We start from the raw sequence: 22,394 nt of genomic DNA on the forward strand, positions 1-22,394 counted from the left end.
CAGTCAAGAAAAACCTCACAGGAAAGCTGAGAGCTAAGGAAATATTGGGTAAGTTCAAGTGCAGCAGCAAGCCAATGAATGATTTTAAGTAGCTACATACCCCTTGTTTTAAAAGCTCTCTGGGGGCGCCTGGCCAGCTCAGTCGGAGGAGTATGTGACTCTCGATCTTGGGGTTGTGAGTTTGAGCCCCACGTTGGGTGCAAAGCTTACTTACATAAATAAAACTTAAAAAAATAATAAAAACTAAAAAAAATAAAATAAAAGCAGGGCGCCTGGGTGGCTCAGTTGGTTAAGCATCCAACTTTGACTCAGGTCATAATATTGTGGTTTGCGAGTCCGACAGCTCGGTGCCTGGAGCTGGCTTCAGATTCTGTGCCTCCCTCTCTCTGCCCCTCCCCCGCTCACGCTGTCTCTCAAAAATAAATAAACGTTAAAAAAAATTAAAAGAAGAAAAACAAAAACTCTCCGATTGCTGCACAGAGAAAATGGGAGGGGAAGCCAGAGAAGCGTGAAGACCAACTAAAACTCTGTAAGCGACAGTTCCAAGGGAGAGACAAGATGGTTTCAATGGAAAGAAATGAAAGGATACAAGATACATTTTGGAGAGAAGCTGAAAAGGACTTGGTGAAGGATGGGGTAAAGGGGCATGACAGGAAAAACAAAAATGCCAAAAATCACTCCTTGGTTCCCAGTTTAAGCAAATGATGGTACCATGATTGATGGGAAAAAAACCCCGCGAAGGTGGAAAGGCAGGTCCCCCCAGTTTGGGCTGGGTAATAATTTTAGTTTTTGACAGGTAAAATATGAGCTCCCTATAAAATGTAAATTTGGGAATTCTCAGCATATAAATGATATTTAAATCCTTGGGAACAAACAGTATCAAGAAAGAGAACACAGGAAAAAAAAAAAGGGTACAAGGCCAAGCTGTGAACAACTCAAGCCTGTAGTGATTGGGGGGAGGTAGCTAACAAAAAAAGTACACACACATGTGAGACGAAATTAGCACTGTGAGCTTACAGAAGCCAAGACACAGGGATTCAAGAAAGAGTGACTTCTATGGATTCCAGGAAGATGTACGAGTGAGATGTGGCCTGAGTGTCCATTGGTTTGTAACTCACCATCATCGATGATCTTGGCAAGGGCAGTCAGTTTCAGAAAGGAGAAGAAAGGGTCAAGTTGACAAGGGCTGACAGGTGACGGACTGTACACCAGGCAGCCTGTTTCTGACTTAGCCCACACTTCCTGGCCACAACCAAGAAGCTGGTAAATCACTTCATCTCCTGTTCTACCAAAACTGCCTCCTAATGGCTTTTCCAACTCCAACCCCTCCCCTTCCCCAGAGCCCATCCTTAAGCACTGCAGCCAGAGTGATGGTGCTAAAAGGGAAGTCATGTCCTAACATCACTTCCCTGCTCAGTAATCTCATCTCAGAACAAAAGTCAGAAAGTCTTTTTAATGGTCTAGGAGGTTACCACCCTACTTCCTGCCACTCTGCTCCTCCTGTCTAGCCACTCAGAATTCCCTCCTGCTCCTTGAAGACAGTAAGCACACTTCTGCTTCAGGGCTTTTGCACTGGCATTGTTTGACTCCTCACTTCCTTTGGGTCTCAGCTCAAGGATCACCATACCACAGAGGTCTACTTTGGCCAACGAATTTAAATAATACCCTCTCTTTCACACTTTGCTCATCTTTCTTTACCCTACTCTATTTATCTTCTTAGCACTCACCATCTTTACAACATATTATGTATTTATTAGTTATGGTCTGTCTCACATCATCAGAATATAATCTTCGTAAGAGCAGAGGTTTTACCTGTTTTTCTTCACTACTGCATACACAGTGAGTAGGCCTAGTACAAAGTAGACACATATTTAGTTGTTGAATTTAAATCATTTGAAGATCATTTCACATTATAAATAAACTGGTATTTTCAGTTTGGATAAAAAATTTTTTTTATATATTTTGAGAGAGTGTGAGTGGGGAAGGTGCAGACAAAGAATCCCAAACAGGCTCTGCACTGTCAGCACAGAGCCCAATGTGGGGCTTGAACCCACAAACCATGAGATCATGATCCAAGCCGAAGTCAGACGCTCAACCAACTGGGCTACCCAGGCACCCTGGATAAAAGTCTTCTGTTGTATAGACAGTGTGAGCCTGATCACCTGTAGACATGCAGGAAAAGCCCAGTTTCTGGGCCCATGCAATTGAATACTAGCTCCTAGGCCTTGGAAAATTCATATTAATATCACACTGTGGTTCATCTCCTACAGACTCCTTAAGAAATATTTCCATTCAGGGGCACGTGGATGGCTCAGTTGGTTAAGTGTCTGACTTCGGCTCAGGTCATGATCTCATGGTTCGTGGATTAAAGCCCTGCATCGGGCTCTGTGCTGACAGCTCAGAGCCTGGAGCCTGCTTCAGATTCTGTATCTCCCTCTCTCTCTGTCCCTCCCTTGCTTATGCTCTGTCTCTCTCTCTCTCCTTCAAAAATAAACAAATGTAACAAGAAAAAAAAAGTATTTTCATTCAGATTTCAATATGACCTGTTTACCTTTTGGGTAAAGCAAAGACACTACAAAAATTATCTGTAATAGCGCAAAGGCTCATAGGAAAACCAGTGGTATTGATAAATCACACAAATATGAAGATATGTACACATTAGATTTGAAAAAGGCAGTAGGCACAATGCTCCAGGATTAGGTGATTCTTCCAAATAATAGAACTATGCACTCCAGTCTGTCCATCTAGTTTCCTTATTCCCCTCTCTGATCACCAAGAAAGACTACATCATTTCTCTCTACAAACTCCCAACCTCAGGCGGTTCTTCCTGGAAGGGTAACTAACTGAAAAATATTACCTTGAAACTCCTGATGAGTTGAGAGCAAACAAAGCTCTGGATTAGGTCAATGAAAATCAAACCTTAATCATACTTTTGAAATGTCCACACAGATCTACTCACGTACTATAAAAAGTATGGCTGGAGGCGGGGAGGGGGGCGTCTGGGTGGCTCAGTCGGTTGAGTGTTGCACTCTTATTTCAGCTCAGGCCATGATCCCAGGTCATGGGATCGAGCCCCATGTTGGATTCCACAAAGTGTGAAGGCTGCTTAGGATTCTCTCTCTCCCCCTTTTCTTCTAGCCCCCACTTGCACACACTCTTAAATAAATAAATAAATAAATAAATAAATAAATAAATAAATAAAGAGTGTGTAAGCATGGATCCTGGAAACTGTAGTCCTCGCCCAACAAATGAACAGATTTACATTTACTGCATAGCTAAGAATGGAAGGCAAAAGCAAACAACTTAAAATACAGATAAATCTAAATAACTGTTGTAAATCTCACTATATAATTGCATGAAAACATTTTAAAAAATCATTCTCAAAAGAAAATATGTAATATATAAAAATAACATAAATGCCAGATTATATCTACAAAAAAAAAAAAAAGCCGAGTCGAAAAGCACAAATGTACTGAAATGCTTGAAATTATAAAGACACAGGGGCTCCTGGGTAGCCCAGTGGGTTAAGCATCTGACTCTTGATTTCGGCTCAGGTCATGGTCTCACGATTGTGAGCTCAGGCTCTGTGCTGACAGCACAAAGCCTGCTTGGGATTGTCTCTCTCCTCTCTCTGCCCATCCCCTGCTACTCTCTCTCCCTCTCTCTCAAGATAACCTTTAAAGAATAAATAAAAGTTATAAAGACACAAAAGATACTATTTAGCTTTGCCTCTGACAATTAGGGAAAATTTTAAAACCTTTAAAAACCCAGGATTTCCACTCTTAGGGGTGTGCCTATGTATCTAAGAGAAACGTAAATATTATGTCCACACAAAATCTAGCACACAAATGCTCATAGCAGCTTTATTCATAATAGTTCAAAAGTGGTTCAACCCAAATGTCCATTGATTGAGGAATGGATAAATAAAACATAGTATATCCATACAACGATTATTTGGCCATTAAAAGGAATGAAATGCTGACATATGTTACAATATGGATGAACCTGAAAACATTATGATAAGAGAAAGAAGCCGGTCATAAAAGACGATACAATGCATGATTCCACTGATATAAAAGGTCTAGTATGGAAAAAATCTATAGAGACAGAAAATAGTTCAGTTGTTGCCTACCAATGAGATAGGAAGAAATGGAGAGTGACTGCCAATGGGTACAGGGTTTCTTTCTGGGGTGATGAAAAGATTCTAGAATTAGATAGTGGTAATGGTTGCACAATTGTGAATATACCAAAATACCAAATGCAATGAATTTTACACTTCATATGGGCGAATTGTATGATATGTGAGTTATATCTTAATGAAGCTGTTAAATCTTAAAAAATAACAAGATAGGGAACACACAGGGAAGCTTCTGGAGTACTTGTCATATTTTACTTCTTGACCTGACTATTGGTCACAAGTGTGTTCACATTGTGAGGATTCACTGAGGAGCAAACTCAGAAGATGTCAATGTTGCCAGACCTATATTGTTCGTCAAATAAAGGTTTTATTTATTTTTTTAGTTATTCATTTTGAAATAGCGTGAGCAAACACACAGTAGAGGGGCAGAGAGAGAGGGAGACACAGAATCTGAAGCAGGCTTTGGGCTCTGAGCTGTCAGCACAGAGCCCAACACGGGGCTCGATTCCAGGAACTGTGAGATCATGACCTGAGCTGATCAAATCAGACACCTGACTGACTGAGCTGCGCAGGCATCCCTGTCAAATAAAGGTTTTAAAAAACAAAAACCAGGAGCGCCTGGGTGGCTCAGTTGGTTAAGCGTCCGACTTCAGCTCAGGTCATGATCTCATGGTCCGCAAGGTTCGAGCCCCGCTCAGGCTCTGTGCTGACAGCTCAGAGCCTGGAGCCTGTTTCAGATTCTGTGTCTCCCTCTTCCTCTGACCCTCCCCTGTTCATGCTCTCCTCTCTCTCTCTGTCTCAAAAATAAATGTTAAAAAAAAAAAAAATTAAAAAAAACAAAAACCAGATCTATAAATTCTAACTTGGAAAGAGATCCAAGATATAAAGTAGGAAAAAGCAAGTTGCAAAACAGTATGTATCGTCCCATTTTTTATAACTTTATACAGATACACTTACATGTAAGTGTATAATAAAAACAAAAACACATATGTATATAGACACCAACCTTGATCTCTCAAGAATTTGAAGAGACTTATTTTCTCTGATATCTATTTCTGTAATGTTTGAATTTTTTGCCATGTGCATTTTTGTAATCAGAAGACGATAAATGTATAAATTTTTTAAAAACTTGTAAGGCATACAGAAAGTTTTAATAAAGATGAGAACCGAAATTCCTGAATCAGAATACAAAAACATAGAAACAATAAATTAAAAGTACAAAAATAATAAAAGGCAATCATTTTTTTTAGTAGCGACCATCAGTTGATTGCTTACTATGTAGTAAGATACATACATTAGCTCATTTTCATTATACCTATTTTACAGATGGATAAATAGGCAGAGACAGATTTTAATCTAATCAAAAAGAACAAAATACAAATTAAGATTAAGAAAGCTGATAAAATCATATTTACAGAGGAAATTTTATTTTAAGATTTATTTATTTTTGCAAGAGAGAGTGCAAGTGGGGAAGGGGCAAAGACAGAGAGGGGGACAGAAGATCCAAAGCGGGCTCTGCACTGACAGCAGCGAGCTCCATGAGGGGCTGGAACTCACAAGCCATTGAGCCAAAGTTGGACACTCAACTGACTAAGCCACCCAGGTGCCCCATACAGAGGAAATTTTGAAAGGCAAGAGAACATATATGAACTCACTCGTATTTTTTTTTAAAGCTGGAAAAGGAATTTAATTTTCTAAAAATAATATCTAACTTACCAAAATTGACTACTTGCCCCCCACCTCACTCCCAACACACAAAAAATAAGAAAACTGAATGGAATAAACTAAAAAACAAAATAGAAATGGTTACTGCTCTTTCAACCCAAACACTATTTTTCCATGCTATCAAAATCTTCATGTCAAGAATGGCACAAGGAAGGCAAATTACAGGCCATTCCCCTTGTGCATATATACCAAAACCCTAAATACTAAAATCAATCTAGTACTATGAGATTTGTTCCAGAAATTTAGTAATAATTCCATACTGAAAATTGATTAACTCAGCACAGGTTGAAAGAAACAATCTCCAAGGGTAGATAACTGAGTTGAACAGCATCTGACAAATTTATCCTTTCTGAGAAAAAAAACACTTAACAAATAAAAATACTCCTTTAACTTGTCAGGTTTCAGTCCCACAGTCAGCTCCACAATGAACAGTGAAGCATACCTGAGGCAGCCTCATTAAGTCACATATATGACATTTTTCTGGATGTTATAGTCTAGCCAATAAAATAAGAATAAAGGGGGGGAATACTGAAAAGGAGTCTAAATTAGCAATATTTATCAGTAAAGTCATCCAACTGGAATATCCAAGAAAAATCTATGAAAAAACTATTAAAATAACTAAAAAACCTCAGGAAATAGGCAGGTTTAAAAAATGTTTTTCTAATGTTTGCTTATTTTTGAGAGAGAGAGAACATGAGCAGGGGAGGGGCAGAGAGAGAGAGGGAGACACAGAATCTGGCTCTGAGCTGTCACTGCAGAGCCAGATGCAGGGCTCGAACTCATGAACCATGAGATCATGACCTGAGCTGAAGCTGGACACTTAACCAACTGAGCCACCCAGGTGCCCCAGAAATAGGCAGGTTTTTAAATAAATATCCAAAAATCCACCGCTTTTCCTAACATCAGCAAAACTCAAGAAACATGATGAAAATGCCTTACTGTGTAAAATACATTGACAAATGTGAATTAAACTATAAAACTTCACTAATGCCTTTCCAATCAATGTATCAATGACTATTGTAGGAATCCTAACAAATACTTTTAAAAGATATATCTGGAAGGGGAAAAAGTACATGATGAAAGACCAAAGTCTTCTCCAAAATAAAAATAACTACCAGGATTTGCCCTGCCAAGAATTTATCTGTATAAAACTACAATAAGCAAAATGTGTAATATTGGTGCCAGAATAGAGACAGAACAATAGAACAGAATGCAGAAACAGATCTAATTATTAATGAAAATTCAGTATATGATTAAAATTACCATGTTAAATTGGAGGAGCTTTGGGTGGCTCAGTAGGTTGAGCACCCAACTTCAGTTCAGGTCATGATCTCGTGGTTCAGGAGTTCAAGCCTCGTGTCTGGCTTTGTGCTGTCAGCTTGGAGCCTGGAGCCTGCTTGGGATTCTGTGTCTCCCTCTCTCTCTGCCCTTCCCCTGTTCATGCTCAGTCTCTCTCTCTCTCTCAAAAATAAATAAAAACATTAAAAATTTTTTTACAAAATTATCATGTTAAATATATAAGGAACTGGTTAAGTTGTGGTATGTCCATATCAAATACAATGGATAGTTTATTTAGCTGTAGCTATTAAGAATGAGGCAGATTTGGGGTGCCTGGGTAGCTCAGTTGGTTGGGCGTCTGACTCTTGATCTCAGCGTGGGTCATGGTCTCATGGGTTCATGAGTTCAAGCCCCCCCATTGGGCTCCACACTGGCCATGCAGAGCCTGCTTGGGATTCTCTCTCTCTCTCTCCACCCCTCCCCACACATGTGCTCCTCTCAAAATAAATAAGCTTATAAAATTTTTTAAAAAGAGGTAGATTATACTGATGTAAAAAATGGTCACAATGTAGTATGATGTGAGAAAAACTCATACAATTGGAAGTACAATAGGATTCCTTTTGTGTTAAATATGTACATTTATTTTAGAGCCATGTTATGTATAGAAATGTCTGGAAGTTACACATACCAAAATAGTACTGTCACTACCTCTGAGATGGGATTATAGTAGAGAGAAGAACAAGACTAGAGGGTCCATCAGTCAGGGTCCCAACAGTAAAGGGATGACAAACTCAGAATAATCTGAAAGGGGTCTATCTGTAAAAGGAATAATTACTAAATTAGTTGAGGCCTACAGAAATCACAGGGGATAGAACAGGAACCAGAACTAGCAATAACTGAACAATTATTGCTCTGGTCCCCAAAAAAGACAAGAGACAGAGTTTCCCAGAACCCAGGTAATAAAATGCAGGCTACCGTGAGAGGAGAATAAATATTCTGACTTCATCCTCCTTCCCTTCAATTTCTTCTTAAGGCTAAACCGTTACAGTAAGAAGCCAGAGGATCTGGGAGCTCTTTCCTTAGGGCAGAGAGCCAGGTGGAACAGGGTGGAGGACGGATCTAGAGAAGTAAACGGGAGGCAATCTAGCCCAGTTTTCGTATGCCTTTTTATAAAATTAATTACATAAATAGAAGTACAATCTCTTCAGTAAAAATTAAAACCTTACAAAAGAAAGCTAAAACCCCACCCTCCATAATCCTGGATCCTTCTCCAGAAAGAATAATCTTTATTACCACCAGTATGGTGTGAGTCTGTTGTTGATGTTTTCTAGACACAGACATATACTCACCATACAATAAAACACACAAAATTGTTTAATGACGTGTTATTTGCCTAACCTAAACAGTAATTTTTTTAAGTTTTCATTTAGATTCCAGTTAGTTAACTTGCAGCATAATATTAGTTTCAGGTGTACAATACAATGATTCAACACTTCCATAGAACACCTGGTGGTCATCACAAGTGCACTCCTTAATTCCCATCACCTATTTAACCATGAACAGTATTAATTATGACTTTCAGCAACCTTTCCTTCACCATTTTCAGTTACAAAATAATGCTCAAGAAGCCAAGACAGATGGTTTGATTCTCCTCTATAGTCTTTATATTCTACCTCAGTGGATCTCAAAATACACACACACACACACACACACACACACACACACACCCCACAATACCATCACCTAGAAATTTTTTGTGTGTGCAAAATATTAGGCCCTACCCCCTGGTAAAGTGATTCAAAAGCTTGGAAGGTGGTGTCACCTAGTACTCTTCCTTTTAACCAGCCCTGCAGATGACTATTACACAGTTTGAGAGCCACTACTCCACTCCTTGGCTACTCAAACCACTTCACTATCATCAGTAACCTTGCTAGAAATCTTCATTTTCATAAGATTCCCAGGTGATGCATAAATCAAGTGTGAGAGCTGTTGGCCTACCTCAGAGCCATAGACCCAATCCTCATCCATATTACTCACACCCATCCACACACAGAGCATCTATGAATGGTTTCTGGGGATAGAAGAAGGGAGACCAGCAGAAAGAGCACAGGTTTTTAATCTCTGAATTTGAACCTATCACTCCTGTGGGAAAAACATTAGCACTGCATGCCCTAGTTAGGCAGAGCATGTTAGCACTGTCATCTTTTATGCATGACAGATAGCATATAACTACCATTTAACCACACTGGAAATTTAATGCTCTTTTAAGTGTCAATGTTATATCCTAAATTCTCATTTTTCTTTTAAAATAAGTGAATTTCACTTTTAACCCTAGGCAAAATAAAATTATGTAAGACGTGCTAACCTTTGTATGGCTAAGATTGTAATGAGAAGACAAACCACAGTGATATACCTTTTCTGTTCTAACAAGGATACCTTTACCAACATCCATTAGTCTACTTATCCTCCACTGCCTCGGCTCAGGCTCCACCTCCAGACAGCTTGGGCTGGAGAGGAGGGGGTGGATATGTTCCCAGAATTCCACCTTTAACTTCCTGCTGTCTCTCAAAGGCTCAGAAATTTTCTTTCAAAAACTGCACCCTAAGACCCCTGCCTCGGCCTCTCCTTTGGCCCTTCTCTCATCTTCCGCCATTGGGTCTAAGGTCGGTCCTGAGTCAACTGCAAACATGTTGACTTAATCAGGAAATCTGCGAGGGCACTACATACACATTTGCGCTTGAGAAACACTCACTGCTCAACCCAGCCTGACTCAGACTAACACAACAATCTGCTTTTTTTTTTTTCTTTTTTAAAAAAGGCACTTTCAGTTTCACTTCTAGTTCCTACCAGGTTAATGCCCCGCCCTCCTACAACACAGCCCCCCTCTCTAAGCTTTTCTGACCCAGGAAGTAGCACAGACAATTCTGTGGAGCTCATACCCAATTTGACTTGCCTCTCCCTTCTTTTTTTTTTTTTTTTTTTTTTTTTGCCTCTCCCTTCTTAAAAGCAATCTTGGAATCAGTATTTCTAAAGCCCCTTTGCAATTTGGTAATTTTTCTTCCACAGAAACAAAGTTTGAATCAAACCTTAAAATAAATTTAGGCAGTTTTAATTACACAGCACCAGGAAAAATAAATAATATTCTATCAAACAACTATACTTCAAAAGGAAACATGTACATCTCCAATGTTCTAAAGAAAGATTTTGCTATGGCAAAACTATATTTCTACTATTTCCAACTATTTACGTTAAATTAAAATCACTTACGTCAATTGAAACAGAGTTCATTTTTTTTGAAGATTTTGTTCTACCAAAAATTAGACTCAAAGTATATACAGTATTATCTAAACATTCTAGAATCAAATTCTGACTCTTGTTTTGACCTTAACATACAATTTAATAACGTCATGAGTTGCACACAAATTCATTTTAAGAAGGCAGATCTTTTACTTGTTGCCTTTGTTGGTTTTTTGGTTTTGTTTTTTGTTTTTTTAGCACACAATGGTAGCTTTTATTTAAAGTTCAAAAATATCATAGAATAGTAATAATTTGTTTTCAACAATATATGTACAATTTTTAAATAGAAACATTGGATAATTAGATCACAAGAGTTCATGACTCATTCTTGACATACAGCAAAGGCAGTCAACAATGATTTCCATTAGAGCCCCCAAACATAACTCTAGAGTTGTTCTGAAGGTAAGATTCTTAAACTCCAAAAAGTAAATAGGTGGAAATGCCTCAATTATCTGAATTAATCAGTCTTTGCCCTGGCTGAATAGAAAGAATATCTTCCTCCGATGAACTAATTCTATATCACTTAGGAAGCTGAAAAGCAAACAATTCATTTTTCCTTTCTAGGTATCTGTAAGCAAAGTAGGAGAAAAAGATTGTTGGCAGTGCTCCACTCAAAAACAGGCCATGTTCCAAAAGTCTGTAAGTACTGTACCTGGTTTTGACCTTAGAATCTCATTTTCTCACAGCACATCTTCTAAAAGGATGGCTCGCCAATGCCTATTAAGCCTACAATATAGATGAAATATTAGAAACACCATCCATAACTGTTTATGAGAAAATTTACTCAATCTCAGATTCCAACTTAGCAGTTTTGAAGTAGCTCACTTGGTAACCACAATGCTGTATTATTTTCCTCAAATAATCCACTGTCTCAGACAGCATCAACCCCACACCAGGCTCTGCAACTAACACCTGAAATGTTCATATTCTATGCTACTGGATTAAGAGATATGCTTATGCTTTAGCTTGTGACAAACCAATTTATTATGGAAATTAAGTAGGCTAAAAAGAAAAGGCTAAAATGAAGTCTAACATCCATTCTTGGATGGATGATATTTGGGGGAAGGGTACCCATATCCACAAAAAAGATGAAATTCAGAAGTTCCTCTGAGTAGGGTCAAATTTTTCCGATGATTTTTTTTATCTGCGTAAGTGCCCAAACAAGCCCTCAGTTAAGACCCTAGTGTTCAGGATTACAGAATATGAGAGATTTTCTAAGAAGTAATTTAAATATGCCTGTTCTAATGTAAATCCACCCACCCCAGTGCAGGTACTCCTACTCTTTATGTAAAAAAGTAATGAATGACTTTTAAATATCAATTAAATAATCTTAATGCAGTAATTCAGAACTTTAAGAAAAGAGATTTCTCAAGAGCAAAGGTAAAACTAAAGACTGCAAATTCCTTTCAGTGGCTAAAGCAGTGATCACCTTTGCTTACATTCAACCTTTTGTTACCAAAACTAACTCCTAAGTCTGCTGGAAAAAAAAAAAGAGAGAGAGAGAGAGAGAAAGAGAGAGATGTAGTAAAGCATGATGGCTAAAAATATAGACTCTGGAACTAGACAGCTTCAGTTCATATCCCAGATAACACTCTTAATAGCTGCATCCTCTCTAGCAAGTTATTTAACCTCTCTCTGTTCCAGTTTCTTCATCTGCACATTAAGGATAATAATAGCATCAACCTTAGAGGTCTATAGTGCAAATTAAATGAATTAATCCACGTAAAGCACTTGGAACAGAGCTTTGCACACAATAAGTGACACTTACCATCTAGACATTTAAAAAGTGGGCTTTGGAAAATCTAAAAGCCCTTAAAGCTAAAAAATCAAAGAAAAAAAGATGAAAAAGTGATGGACATATAGACAACAGGGTATCCTATTTCCCTGGAGAATAATATTCATGAGGAAGAATAGAGATTGAAATAATGAAGACCTAATTATGCTGGTCTTGAATACCAGACCAAAATAATTTTTTTTTATTTTTTAACGTTTATTCATTTTTGAGAGACAGAAAGAGACAGAACATGAGCGGGGAAGGGGCAGAGAGAGAGGGAGACACAGAATCCAAAGTCGACTCCAGGCTCTGAGCTGTCAGCACAGAGCCCGACGCGGGGCTCAAACTCACAACTGCGAGATCATGACCTAAGCCGAAGTTGGACGCTCAACCGACTGAACCACCCAGGAGCCCCTAAAAATTTTTTTAATGTCTATTTATTTTGAGCGAGAAAAAGAGAGAGAGAGAGAGAGAGAGAGAGAGAAAGAATTCCAAGTAGTCTCCACACTATCAGCACAGAGCCTGATGTAGGGTTCAATCTCAAAAACTGTGTGGGATCATGACATGAGCCAAAATCAAGAGTTGGATGCTTAACCGACTGAGCCACCCAGGTGTCCTGAAAAAATATTTCTTTTACTTAGAAAATAACCACTCAAATTTTTTATCTGGTTAGGTCTGTGCTTTAGCGACATTAATTATCATGGTTATATATCACCACTATTAATGAAATTTTGATGTTCTCTGCCCTCTTATTAACAATTTGCAGACCCAAAAATGCATTTGTTCTGCTACCATACTGTCAGAATCTATCAGTGAACTGTTGCATATCTGAATTTTACCCGAAATCCTCACTGTGCCTGGTACAAAGTAGGCATTCAATAAATGTTTTATCACTTAGTGGCCACCAGAGAGCAGTAAAGTAAGAGTCAGAGGTTAATCTCCAAAGGAAATGTATATTATAAATGACACGAAGTAGACAAATAACAGTTTACAATTAAGCTAAAATAAAGTCACTGATAAGCACTATATTTGCCTAAACATTGGTGAGGTTGGCTGGGGGCAGGGGGCGGGAATCAACCTTACTTCTCATTAAAAGCAGATAAAATGGAGCCTTGTGTACTTTTAAATCTCATAACCTTTAGCTGTCAAATTGGTAGTCCTTTCTAAGGATTATATGGGCAATATCTTTGTAACAGACTACCCCGTAGTCTTATAGGAAGATAAATTTAAGGTTGATTTCTTTAAGATATCTGCATTCCCACGTTCCTTGCAGCATTATTCAAAACAGCTAAGATAGGGACCTATGTGTCTGATGATTGGATGAAGGAAGATGTGGTATATATGTACAATGGAATATTATTCACTCATTAGAAAGAAGGAAATCTTGCCATTTGCAACATCCAACAAATGGATGAACGTGGAGGACATAATGTTAAGTGAAACAAGCCAAACAGAGAAAGACAAATACTATACAATCTCACATGTGGGCTCTAAAATAATAAATAAATAAATAAATAAATAAATAAATAAATAAATAAATAAATAAATAAAATTGTTTTTAATTTAAAAAGTCAAACTCATAGAAACAGAGTAGAATATGGTTACCCGAGTCTGGAAATTAGGGAAAATGGGGAGATGTTGGTCAAATGGCACAAGCCTTCAATTATAAGTTCTGAAAATCTATGGATTTATCATGGTGACTACAGTTAATAATACTGTATTATATACTTGAAATTTGCTAAGAGAATAGATCTGAAACATTCTCTCTCACACACACAGATAACTATGTGAGGTGATGGATGTATTAATAAACCTGATTGTGATTATCATTTCAAAATGTATTCATATGTCAAATCATCACATTGCACACTTTTGTCAGGGGCCATGCTTTTAGAGGAAGGGCCAGCTGACAGTAGCTAAAGGTTTCCATATATAGTACACGTGATCACCCTGATTGCTTCACTCACCACAGAAGTCAGTGCTAAGCTTAACAACAAAAAGGGTCTTTTCCCTTCACCTTGCATAAAGGACAACTGGAATCCACTATCCTAAAGTCTACTGACCTCTGCAATTGTTTGGTGCACTTCGTTTTAAAGAAGCCATGTGCCTTTTTTTTTTTAATTTTTTTTTTTTTTTAATGTTTATTTACTATTGAGAGACAGACACAAAGCATGAGCAGGGGAGGGGCTGCGAGATGGAGACACAGAATCTGAAGCAGGCTCCAGGCTCGGAGCTGTCAGCACAGAGCCTGAGCGGGGCTTGAACTCACAGACCATGAGATCATGACCTGAGCCGAAGTCGGACACTCAACTGACTGAGCCACCCAGGCGCCCCTGGTGCACTTCATTTTAAAAACACAAAAAAGTTTGTTTGAGACACTAGTCAGAGTAATATATGAATAGTTAACATACTAAGAAGAAAGTTTTCATTAAAAGATTGCCAACACAGCTTGGAAGCACACGACATAGATGGTTGATATAAAAGTTTATTAAGCACATATCCCCACACTGATTTTTTTTTTTCTCATGGTGGTAGGGGGAAATTACCTTCCCAAAAACGTCAGTCAGAGCTTACTTTTAGAAACAAGCAAAAAAAGTAATAATTTATGTATTTGGAGCACCCCTAGTAATAAGTTATGTATTTGGCTTTCTTGGGCAATCAATCATTCTGGCAACAGAAACATAAAGCAAAGTAGACTGGGATTTCTACATACCTTCTTCTAAAGTAGTTTTCGGTTACAATTTTAGACTTAAAAAAAAAAAAAAAAAGACCTAAAAAAAAGTTCCGGCTGTCTTATGCTTTTTAAAGCTTCAAGTATCTCGCAAGTATTAGAATGTAAAAATCTGAAATGCATTCACTTAAATACATTCCCATCAGCATTACCAACAACGCTCCATTATCCATTTTGGTACTGACTCCAGATGATTTTTAATCCCGGCTGACTTCTCCCTACCAACAAGAACTTGGATACCATCTTTACCCTGCCTGCCCCCATTACTTGGTTGTGCTTGGGGAATTATAATTACAGTGATCCCGCCTTTAGAACATCCTCAGAGCACAAAGCCTCTTTGTATGATTGGGGGTGAGGGGGGCGACTTCCAGGCTCCACAGCAAAGGGTGGGTGGTGTCAACACAGGCAACAGAGAAGGAAGAGGAACTGGAGCCACTATGATGGCCCTCAGGTCTGGCTCAATATTGTTGGAGGGGTTTTACTTGAAGGTGCCCGGCCGAGTGGTTCTGTAAAGCCTCTGTGCCCCTCACATGGGGAGAGGAGGGGCAGGGCTGACCTGACAGATGGGTAGATCACCACGAAACCCAGAAGACCAGGGAGCAGAAGGAAGCATGACAAAAGAAAGAAAGAACTAGCTGAAGCCCACAGCCTTTGTGCCGTTCTCAGTACCTCAGGTAATGAAGTCTCTGACAATGAAGGCTATCACCCCAAGGTTATCTATACCCCAAAGTATAGGTAGTGGTATTATGACACCCAGTAGGTACTCAAATATGTATTGAGGCACAGATAGGAAGACAAATTCATTAAAACAATTTTTAAATAAGATAGCCTAAAAGCCAAATGAAAAATACTTTTGTTAATTATGAGACTCCCAACTCCTATTTACAAAGGAGTTACAAAACGGATATACTTGTTTTTACTTTCAGCCTACCCTACTACCTCAGTCTAGTCTTCAAAACTACTCACTTTCCAGTTCCATGACGGTAAAACAGATTTCAACCAAAGATCAGTAAGCACCATCTTCAGACACTGAAATCAAAGGTGCTGAAGCAGAACGGATACAGACAGGTACCTTTCAACTCAAGGAACATCCCAAAAGTACTATGAAATGTACTGCTATTTAATTGCTTGCTACTGTCTTCCAAACATGTATTTCTTCCTCTTACCACTTCTTCCCTCTGCTTTTTCTTTCAACAGGGTCAAATTATTATACATATCAAAACTCACAATCTCGCCCTTATTTCTACACATACTTTAACACAAAAAAGCAGACAATACAGTGATAGCTTTCCATATCACGATTGGAGGAACTACTGATAAACCCCAGTATAATCCGATCATTCTCCTCCTCCACCTGCCCTACGTCACTCCAGTTAAGTGTTCTAAGCAGTCCCTAAAATAGTACCAATATCCATTTAAACAGAACTGGAAAAAATTCAAACTGCTTTGGGTAAGGCCTAAAGGTGAGAACTGTTTGTTTTTCTCGTGTGAGCGTAAGACTATTTTTGTTAAACATTTTTAGCTTTAAGTATATTTTCTTCAAAAACCTCCTCCAAAACAGCAGCAAAAGCACAATGGAACTCTGTAACCATCACCCTCAATCATGTTTAAAAATAATAATAAAGACAAGAGAAACCACTTCAAATGTACCTCTCCCTTGAGCCCACAGAACAGCACTCTTCCATGACAACTGTTCTGAAAAACACACTGCCATTATTTGCAAAAGCAGTAGGAAGTCCAGTCTTGTCCTTGGTTGAGCACTACCCCCTCCCCTCTCTCCAAGAAAAAATAAAACAGCAGGAAGCGTAAACAACCACTTAATGGAAAATACAAATGGGTAAATATTTTCAAAATTGGCTAAAAAGCCTCAGGTCTTCAGAAATTCAGGAATACTAGCGTAGGGGGAAATAGGAAGAGAAAAATACCATCGTATTTCCCCCTCAAAGTGAGCACTGCAAGAATGCAAGAGCAAATGGGGTGGGGTGCATAGCTACTTTCTCTTCTTCAAGTACCGGATGCTGTTGTCTTTTTAATATTTCTCTCTCATTCTGTCTTTTCATAAATAATGGTACTTTCAAAAAGGGGCATATTTCTCTAGCTCCATAACAAATTTTTACAATTTTAAGCTGAAAGCCTGGTACAACTGAGCATGGTGATGAAAAGCCAGGGGCGGGTCCCTTCCCTTGAAAAGTTCACGTGGGGAAAACGCTTGAACTCAAGGCCCAAAACTGACATGCCCTCTTCACAGGGTCCACAACTATAGACGGCACAGTTATACACAGACCAACAAAGCTGCAAGGCAGCTACTTCACGAAGCACCTTGGTGAGAATCTGAAAAGGGTGCCCCCTCTTCTGAGAGGACACACGTCCACGCGAATTGCTCATTTTGAGAAGTGGAGCACAAATGAATTTGCACTCCCACTTGTCACCCAAAACAGGTGACTTCGGGTTGGGCACAATCTATACAACCTCACACAGCAGCCCTGCAAAAATACGGGGTCCCCAAAACCTGGGGACACACTGCCCTTTCAAGGCAGGTTTCCAGAAAGAAGAACCTTACCAAAGACAAACAAGCATTTTACACATTTCATTACCAGAAATCCTCATATTTGTTAATATAAATTAATTCCTAAACATATTAGGACTAGAGCAAAAAGGGTCTGGCAGAGAAGTAAAACTAGCAAATTTGGGAGAAAGGAAACTTCCATCTTGAGGTGATAATCAGTTGTTATTTAAGACCCTAATCTTTGACTATAGGTTCAAATAGCTGAAATTCAAATGCATGTCATAAGCTAAGGCACTAAAAGAATCTCTACCATCTGTAGAGAAAGGTTGGATCACATACATTTACTATTGGGGATTTCCTTTCTCCAAATCTGCTGGTTTTCCTTCTCTGTTAGTGCACCCCGCCCCCTTTGTTTTTGTTTTTTGTTTGTTTGGGGGTTTTTTGCTCCTATCTTAACTATAAAACCCCATATAGTGAGCGACACAAGTGGTTAAAGTTTGTAAAACCTGATAAATAGCCCTGGTGGATAATGGGCCCCTTAGCTACCTGCATGAAAATAAGAGGAAGAGATGACCAGATTATGAATGCCTTCACATTCAACAGCTTCCAACCCCATCACTCTTTTATGCCCTATAAAAGAGCTAAGTATCACATGGGTCCAAATTAGTCCCAGTTAGGCAGGAGAGGCAAGAGAAGGCAGCCTAGGGCAAAGCTAAAATGGAGTACAGCCCAGAGTCAGGAGCCTAAGGCAGTGGTTCTCAAATTTTAGTGGTCATCAGAATCTACTGGGGAACTTTGTCAGAATCAGATGTCTGGGTCCCTCCCTGCAACAGATAAGTTAGAACGTCCTGGAGCACTTATATTTTGACAAAGCTCAAACTGCTGACCTAGGTCCACCAGAAAGTTTAGAAACACTGGGGAATCCTCCATGCCTATCAGCAGTTCCAAAATAAAAGTCACCCATCGCAATACCAGGCTTTGCAGGTCAGAAAGGGGTGAGAAAAGGATCACCAGCCTGCAAGTCTAACAGGCTGTGCTGGACTGGAGTCTGTGGCAGAAGTTTCATTTTTATGGGACAAAAATCCTGCACTCGATAAATAAGAAAATGTTCTGCATGTGAGAAATATTTCAAACATCTGAAAAATATTTAAAATAATATATTGAATATCTCTGACCCAACACCCAAAATAAGCAAATCCTAATTTGCAATTATCTGATTCAGGTTTCTTGGTAATAGAATATTAGATATAATTAAAGCCCTTGGTGTACCCCTGTCCAATTCCATTCTTCATCTTTTCTTCCCAGAGATAATTTCTACTCTGAATTTGGTGTTAGTTGTTACCATGCATGTTTTTATACTTTTACGACATAGGTACATAGCCCCCAAACCATATTATTTTGCATGTTTTCACATTTTATACAAGTGCAAACATTTTGTAAGAAATCTGTAACTTGTTCCCCCACCCCATATTATGTTTGTGAGATTCATTCATTTTAAAGCATGAGGCTGTGGTTTATTTTTCACAGAGCTGTAAGACTCAATTGTGTGGGACTATCTAACAATTTATGCATTCCCCTTGTTGGTGGACATTTGAGCTGCAATGAACATGCTTATACTTTTTCTTACTTATTTTCTTGGACGACTGTATTACTTCTTAGACGCAGAAATAGACATTTTGGGTAAATAAGTACGTTAGCCCTCCAAAAAGACATCACTACACTACTGACCAAGGTAGTTGTATCCATTTACATTCCCACTAGCAGTAAATAAAAGTTGACTTCCCCACAACCTCACTAACACTTGATTACCACAGCATTTAATTTTTGCCACTCTGATGGGTGTGAAACAGCACCTCCTTATTGTTTCAATTTGCATTTCACTAATTAAAATCTTTGACCAGTAAATGTTCATGCTTTTATACATATTTGTCAAATATATGTCTCAATTTTTTAAGAAAAATTCATCTTGTCTAAATCAGGGCAGTTCTTCCAGAGCACGTCCCCATCCCCCAAACACCCACCACAGCTGGAAAGCCGAAGTGCAGGAGGGCAGCAAGAAATCGGCTGACTTAAACAAGGAATCATTTCGGACAAAGGGCCCTAATTAATGCATTTGCTAATTAGTCTTCCCCTTCCCTCTTTTGTCAAGCCTTACTTCCAAGACAATACTATGGGCCGGCAGCCTCAGACCAGGAAAGAGAATGCGGGTGGGGAGTGCAAAAGCCAAAACATTTATATAAAAGTACTACAAATGTCTTTACTGGAAGAAAATGAAGTGATTGCAGACCAGTACCTATTACTCAACCTTGTAAGATACCATCCACCTCTAACAGACTCCTTTCAAACCCCTGGCTCCCTCTTTGAAACATCCCAAGTTTTCTCTAGACTAGACACGGCCCCCCTCCCCTCAGCAACCCTTTTATCTCCCTTCCCCCACAATGACTAAATACCCTCTTCTTTTTCCCCATTCTACAGCTTTCTGAGCTCCACAGGACACTCTCCATTGCCCTCCCTCTCTCCTCTAGAACTCCCAAGTCCTCTCCTTCCCTTTCCAAGATATATCCACTACAGTAAAAACCACCCACCCCAAAGAAAAATGGGAGTCCCTGCAGCACATGGCCCCAACATGCCAGGCTGGAGGGTGACTTGTCCCAATCATCCCTGCTTCCTTCCCCTTCACGCCTCCGATAGCTGTTCTCCAGGGGTCCTCCATGTGTGACAGATCCAGACCACCTGGAAAAAAACTCATTCGGCCTTCTGTAGCAGAAATGCTTTTACTAGGGCCTTATACGCACTTCTGTTTTGGGGCACGAACGAAACTCGTGCCATTTCATGAAAACAAACACCTTATAGGTGTCTCCACAAAAGCGGGAAGGCCTCCCTATTAATCTCAGCTAGATTGGTTTAGTCCGGGCAGTGGTGGGCAATGTGGCCTGGCAGAAACCAAACAGTCCCCATGATGAGAAGTTTCCGAAGCTCTGCCCCATTCACTCAAGAAAGCCCTCCCCCAGGAGGCACACCCCTCATCCGAATCTCTCCCCACTGAGGATCCCCAAATCGGCTCCCCAGAGTACCCCCCAAGCCCTCAAAGGGGCCCCTGCTCCTTCTCTCCACCGCGCAAGAGATCTTATCCCCGAAGCCTACCTAAAAAGCATTGGGTGGGCGTGCCTAGGACCAGGGCCTAGAGCCCCCTCCTCCGGATCAATGTCTCTCGAGTCCCGGGGGCTAGGAGTTCTTCCTCCTTCCAGCCCCCCGTCCCCGACTCGGGGCCCGCGCCGGCCCAGGGTGGCCCTGGGTCCCAGCCAGGCTACGGCTCTCACCGGCTACGTGACCTTGGGCAAGTCACTTCCCCCAGTAAGCCTTGGTTTCCTCCTCCGCCAAGCGGAGACCTAGAGAGGTCCTGCCCTGCCCACCCTAGGGGAGGGGGCTACCCACCGGGTAGGAAAACGCTTTGTGAGCCGCTCGGCGCGGCGGGGACGCAGAGCTCACAGGGTATCCGGGGCCGGACAAAGCTGACCCCAGACAACGCTCCACCCCCTCCGCGGGGCCGGAAGGCTGGACCACACGCCTTTGGGCCCCCCACCCCCGAAACCAACCCACGCCCCTCCCCGCCCGGCCCGCTCCGGGACCCCGTACCTGCTCCCGGCGCTCGGCCGCAGGCGCCGCCACCCTGGGAGCCCGCCCGGAGAGGCCCGTGGCCCGGAGGGCTGAGGCGGCCGGCAGCGGCTGGCTCGGGCCGGGGCGGCGGCGGCGGGGGGCGCGGGCGGCGCAGGGGCCCTAGCTCGGCGGCGCCCGGCCTGGGAGACGACGACTGAGGCTGGAAGTGCGCGGCGGCCGCAGCTGCTGAGGCGGCGGCGGCGACCGCGGCGGCGGCGCTTCCGCTCATGGCGGGGGCCGCGGAAAGCGGCTCCGACTGCGACTCGACTCCGGCGGGCGGGCGCTGGCTGGGCCCGGGCCGGCGGCAGCAGCAGCAGTGGCGGCGACGGAGGCGGCTCCCGGAGGGGGAGGAGGCGGAGCCGGGAAGCGGCAGCGGCAGCGGCGGCGGCGGCGGTGGCGGCGGCGGCAGCGGCGGCGGCGGCGGCAGGGGGGGGGGCGGGGACGCGGAGGGGGCGGAGACGCCGCGCCGCCGCGACCAATGGGCGGCCGGCTCCTCAGCCGCCTCTCCGGGGCCGGGCGGGCGGCGCCGTAGGGCATCCTCTGCTGCGGCGGCTCGCGGAGGCGGGGAGGCAAAGGGCCGCCCGCGGGAGAGCCCTGCCCCGGGGACTGCCCCGCCCCCGGTCCGCCTCCGGGGCACAGACGCTGGCCTCCCGGGCCGGGCCTCGCGCCACCCAGGCCCGGCTGCGCCTGAGGCTCAGCTGCGCGGCTGCCTCGGGCGCCGGTGTTTGAGCCAGTGGAGTTTGCCAGGGGCTCGGCCCGGGTTGCTGCGGCTCGCCGGCGCGCCCGCCCGCCGGCCACCCATTCTACGGCGAGTGCAGCCTCGGCCTCCCTCCTCCTCTCCCTCACACTATATCCAGTCTCCTCTCCCTCCCTCTTTTGGCTGTTTCCTCAAAGTTTTTCTTTTCCAGACACTTAGAAGAGAAACTCTCTCCCCTTCTTGGGCTATGTCTCAGTGCTAAATCAGCGGACTCAGAAGGGACAGCAGAAGCAGAAACGAAAGAGATGGAGATGCGCTGCCTTCTCTGAATTTAAAGACCCATCTTGAATTGAACAGAAGCCAGCCTCCCTCTGCCCTGGCCCCTCGCCCCTTTCTCCTACTTTCTCTTCCTCTTTCTTTAAACGGCGTTGTTGTTAAAAAGCTTACAGGAAACCATCTAACCCAGCTGGGCCTAGTCTCAAAAGAGAGGCTGGGAGGTGAGGAAAGGCTTTTGAGCTGTGCTGACAGTGTTCTAAAGAGAAGATTTCTGCAGATTCGCGATCCCCTTGGACGCCCTCTTCTCCTTAGATG

General features: G+C 41.8%; 1 protein-coding gene across 2 annotated transcripts in view; it reads right to left on the reverse strand.

Moving 5' to 3' along the window:
- RNF38 (ring finger protein 38) overlaps positions 1-21,392 on the reverse strand; it is a 132,084-nt gene extending 110,692 nt beyond the window's left edge. For both annotated transcript variants that reach the window (XM_086683505.1, XM_086683504.1), the window contains exon 1: positions 21,086-21,392. In XM_086683505.1, coding sequence (XP_086539631.1) covers positions 21,086-21,335 — 250 coding nt within the window. In that variant the 5' untranslated portion in view covers positions 21,336-21,392. The remainder of the gene's footprint in view (positions 1-21,085) is intronic.
- Positions 21,393-22,394: the final 1,002 nt, after the last annotated feature.

This window comes from Puma concolor, chromosome D4 (genome assembly GCF_028749965.1).
Source record: "Puma concolor isolate L17-30 chromosome D4, mPumCon1.1.hap2, whole genome shotgun sequence".
In the NCBI taxonomy this organism is placed as follows: domain Eukaryota; kingdom Metazoa; phylum Chordata; class Mammalia; order Carnivora; family Felidae; genus Puma; species Puma concolor.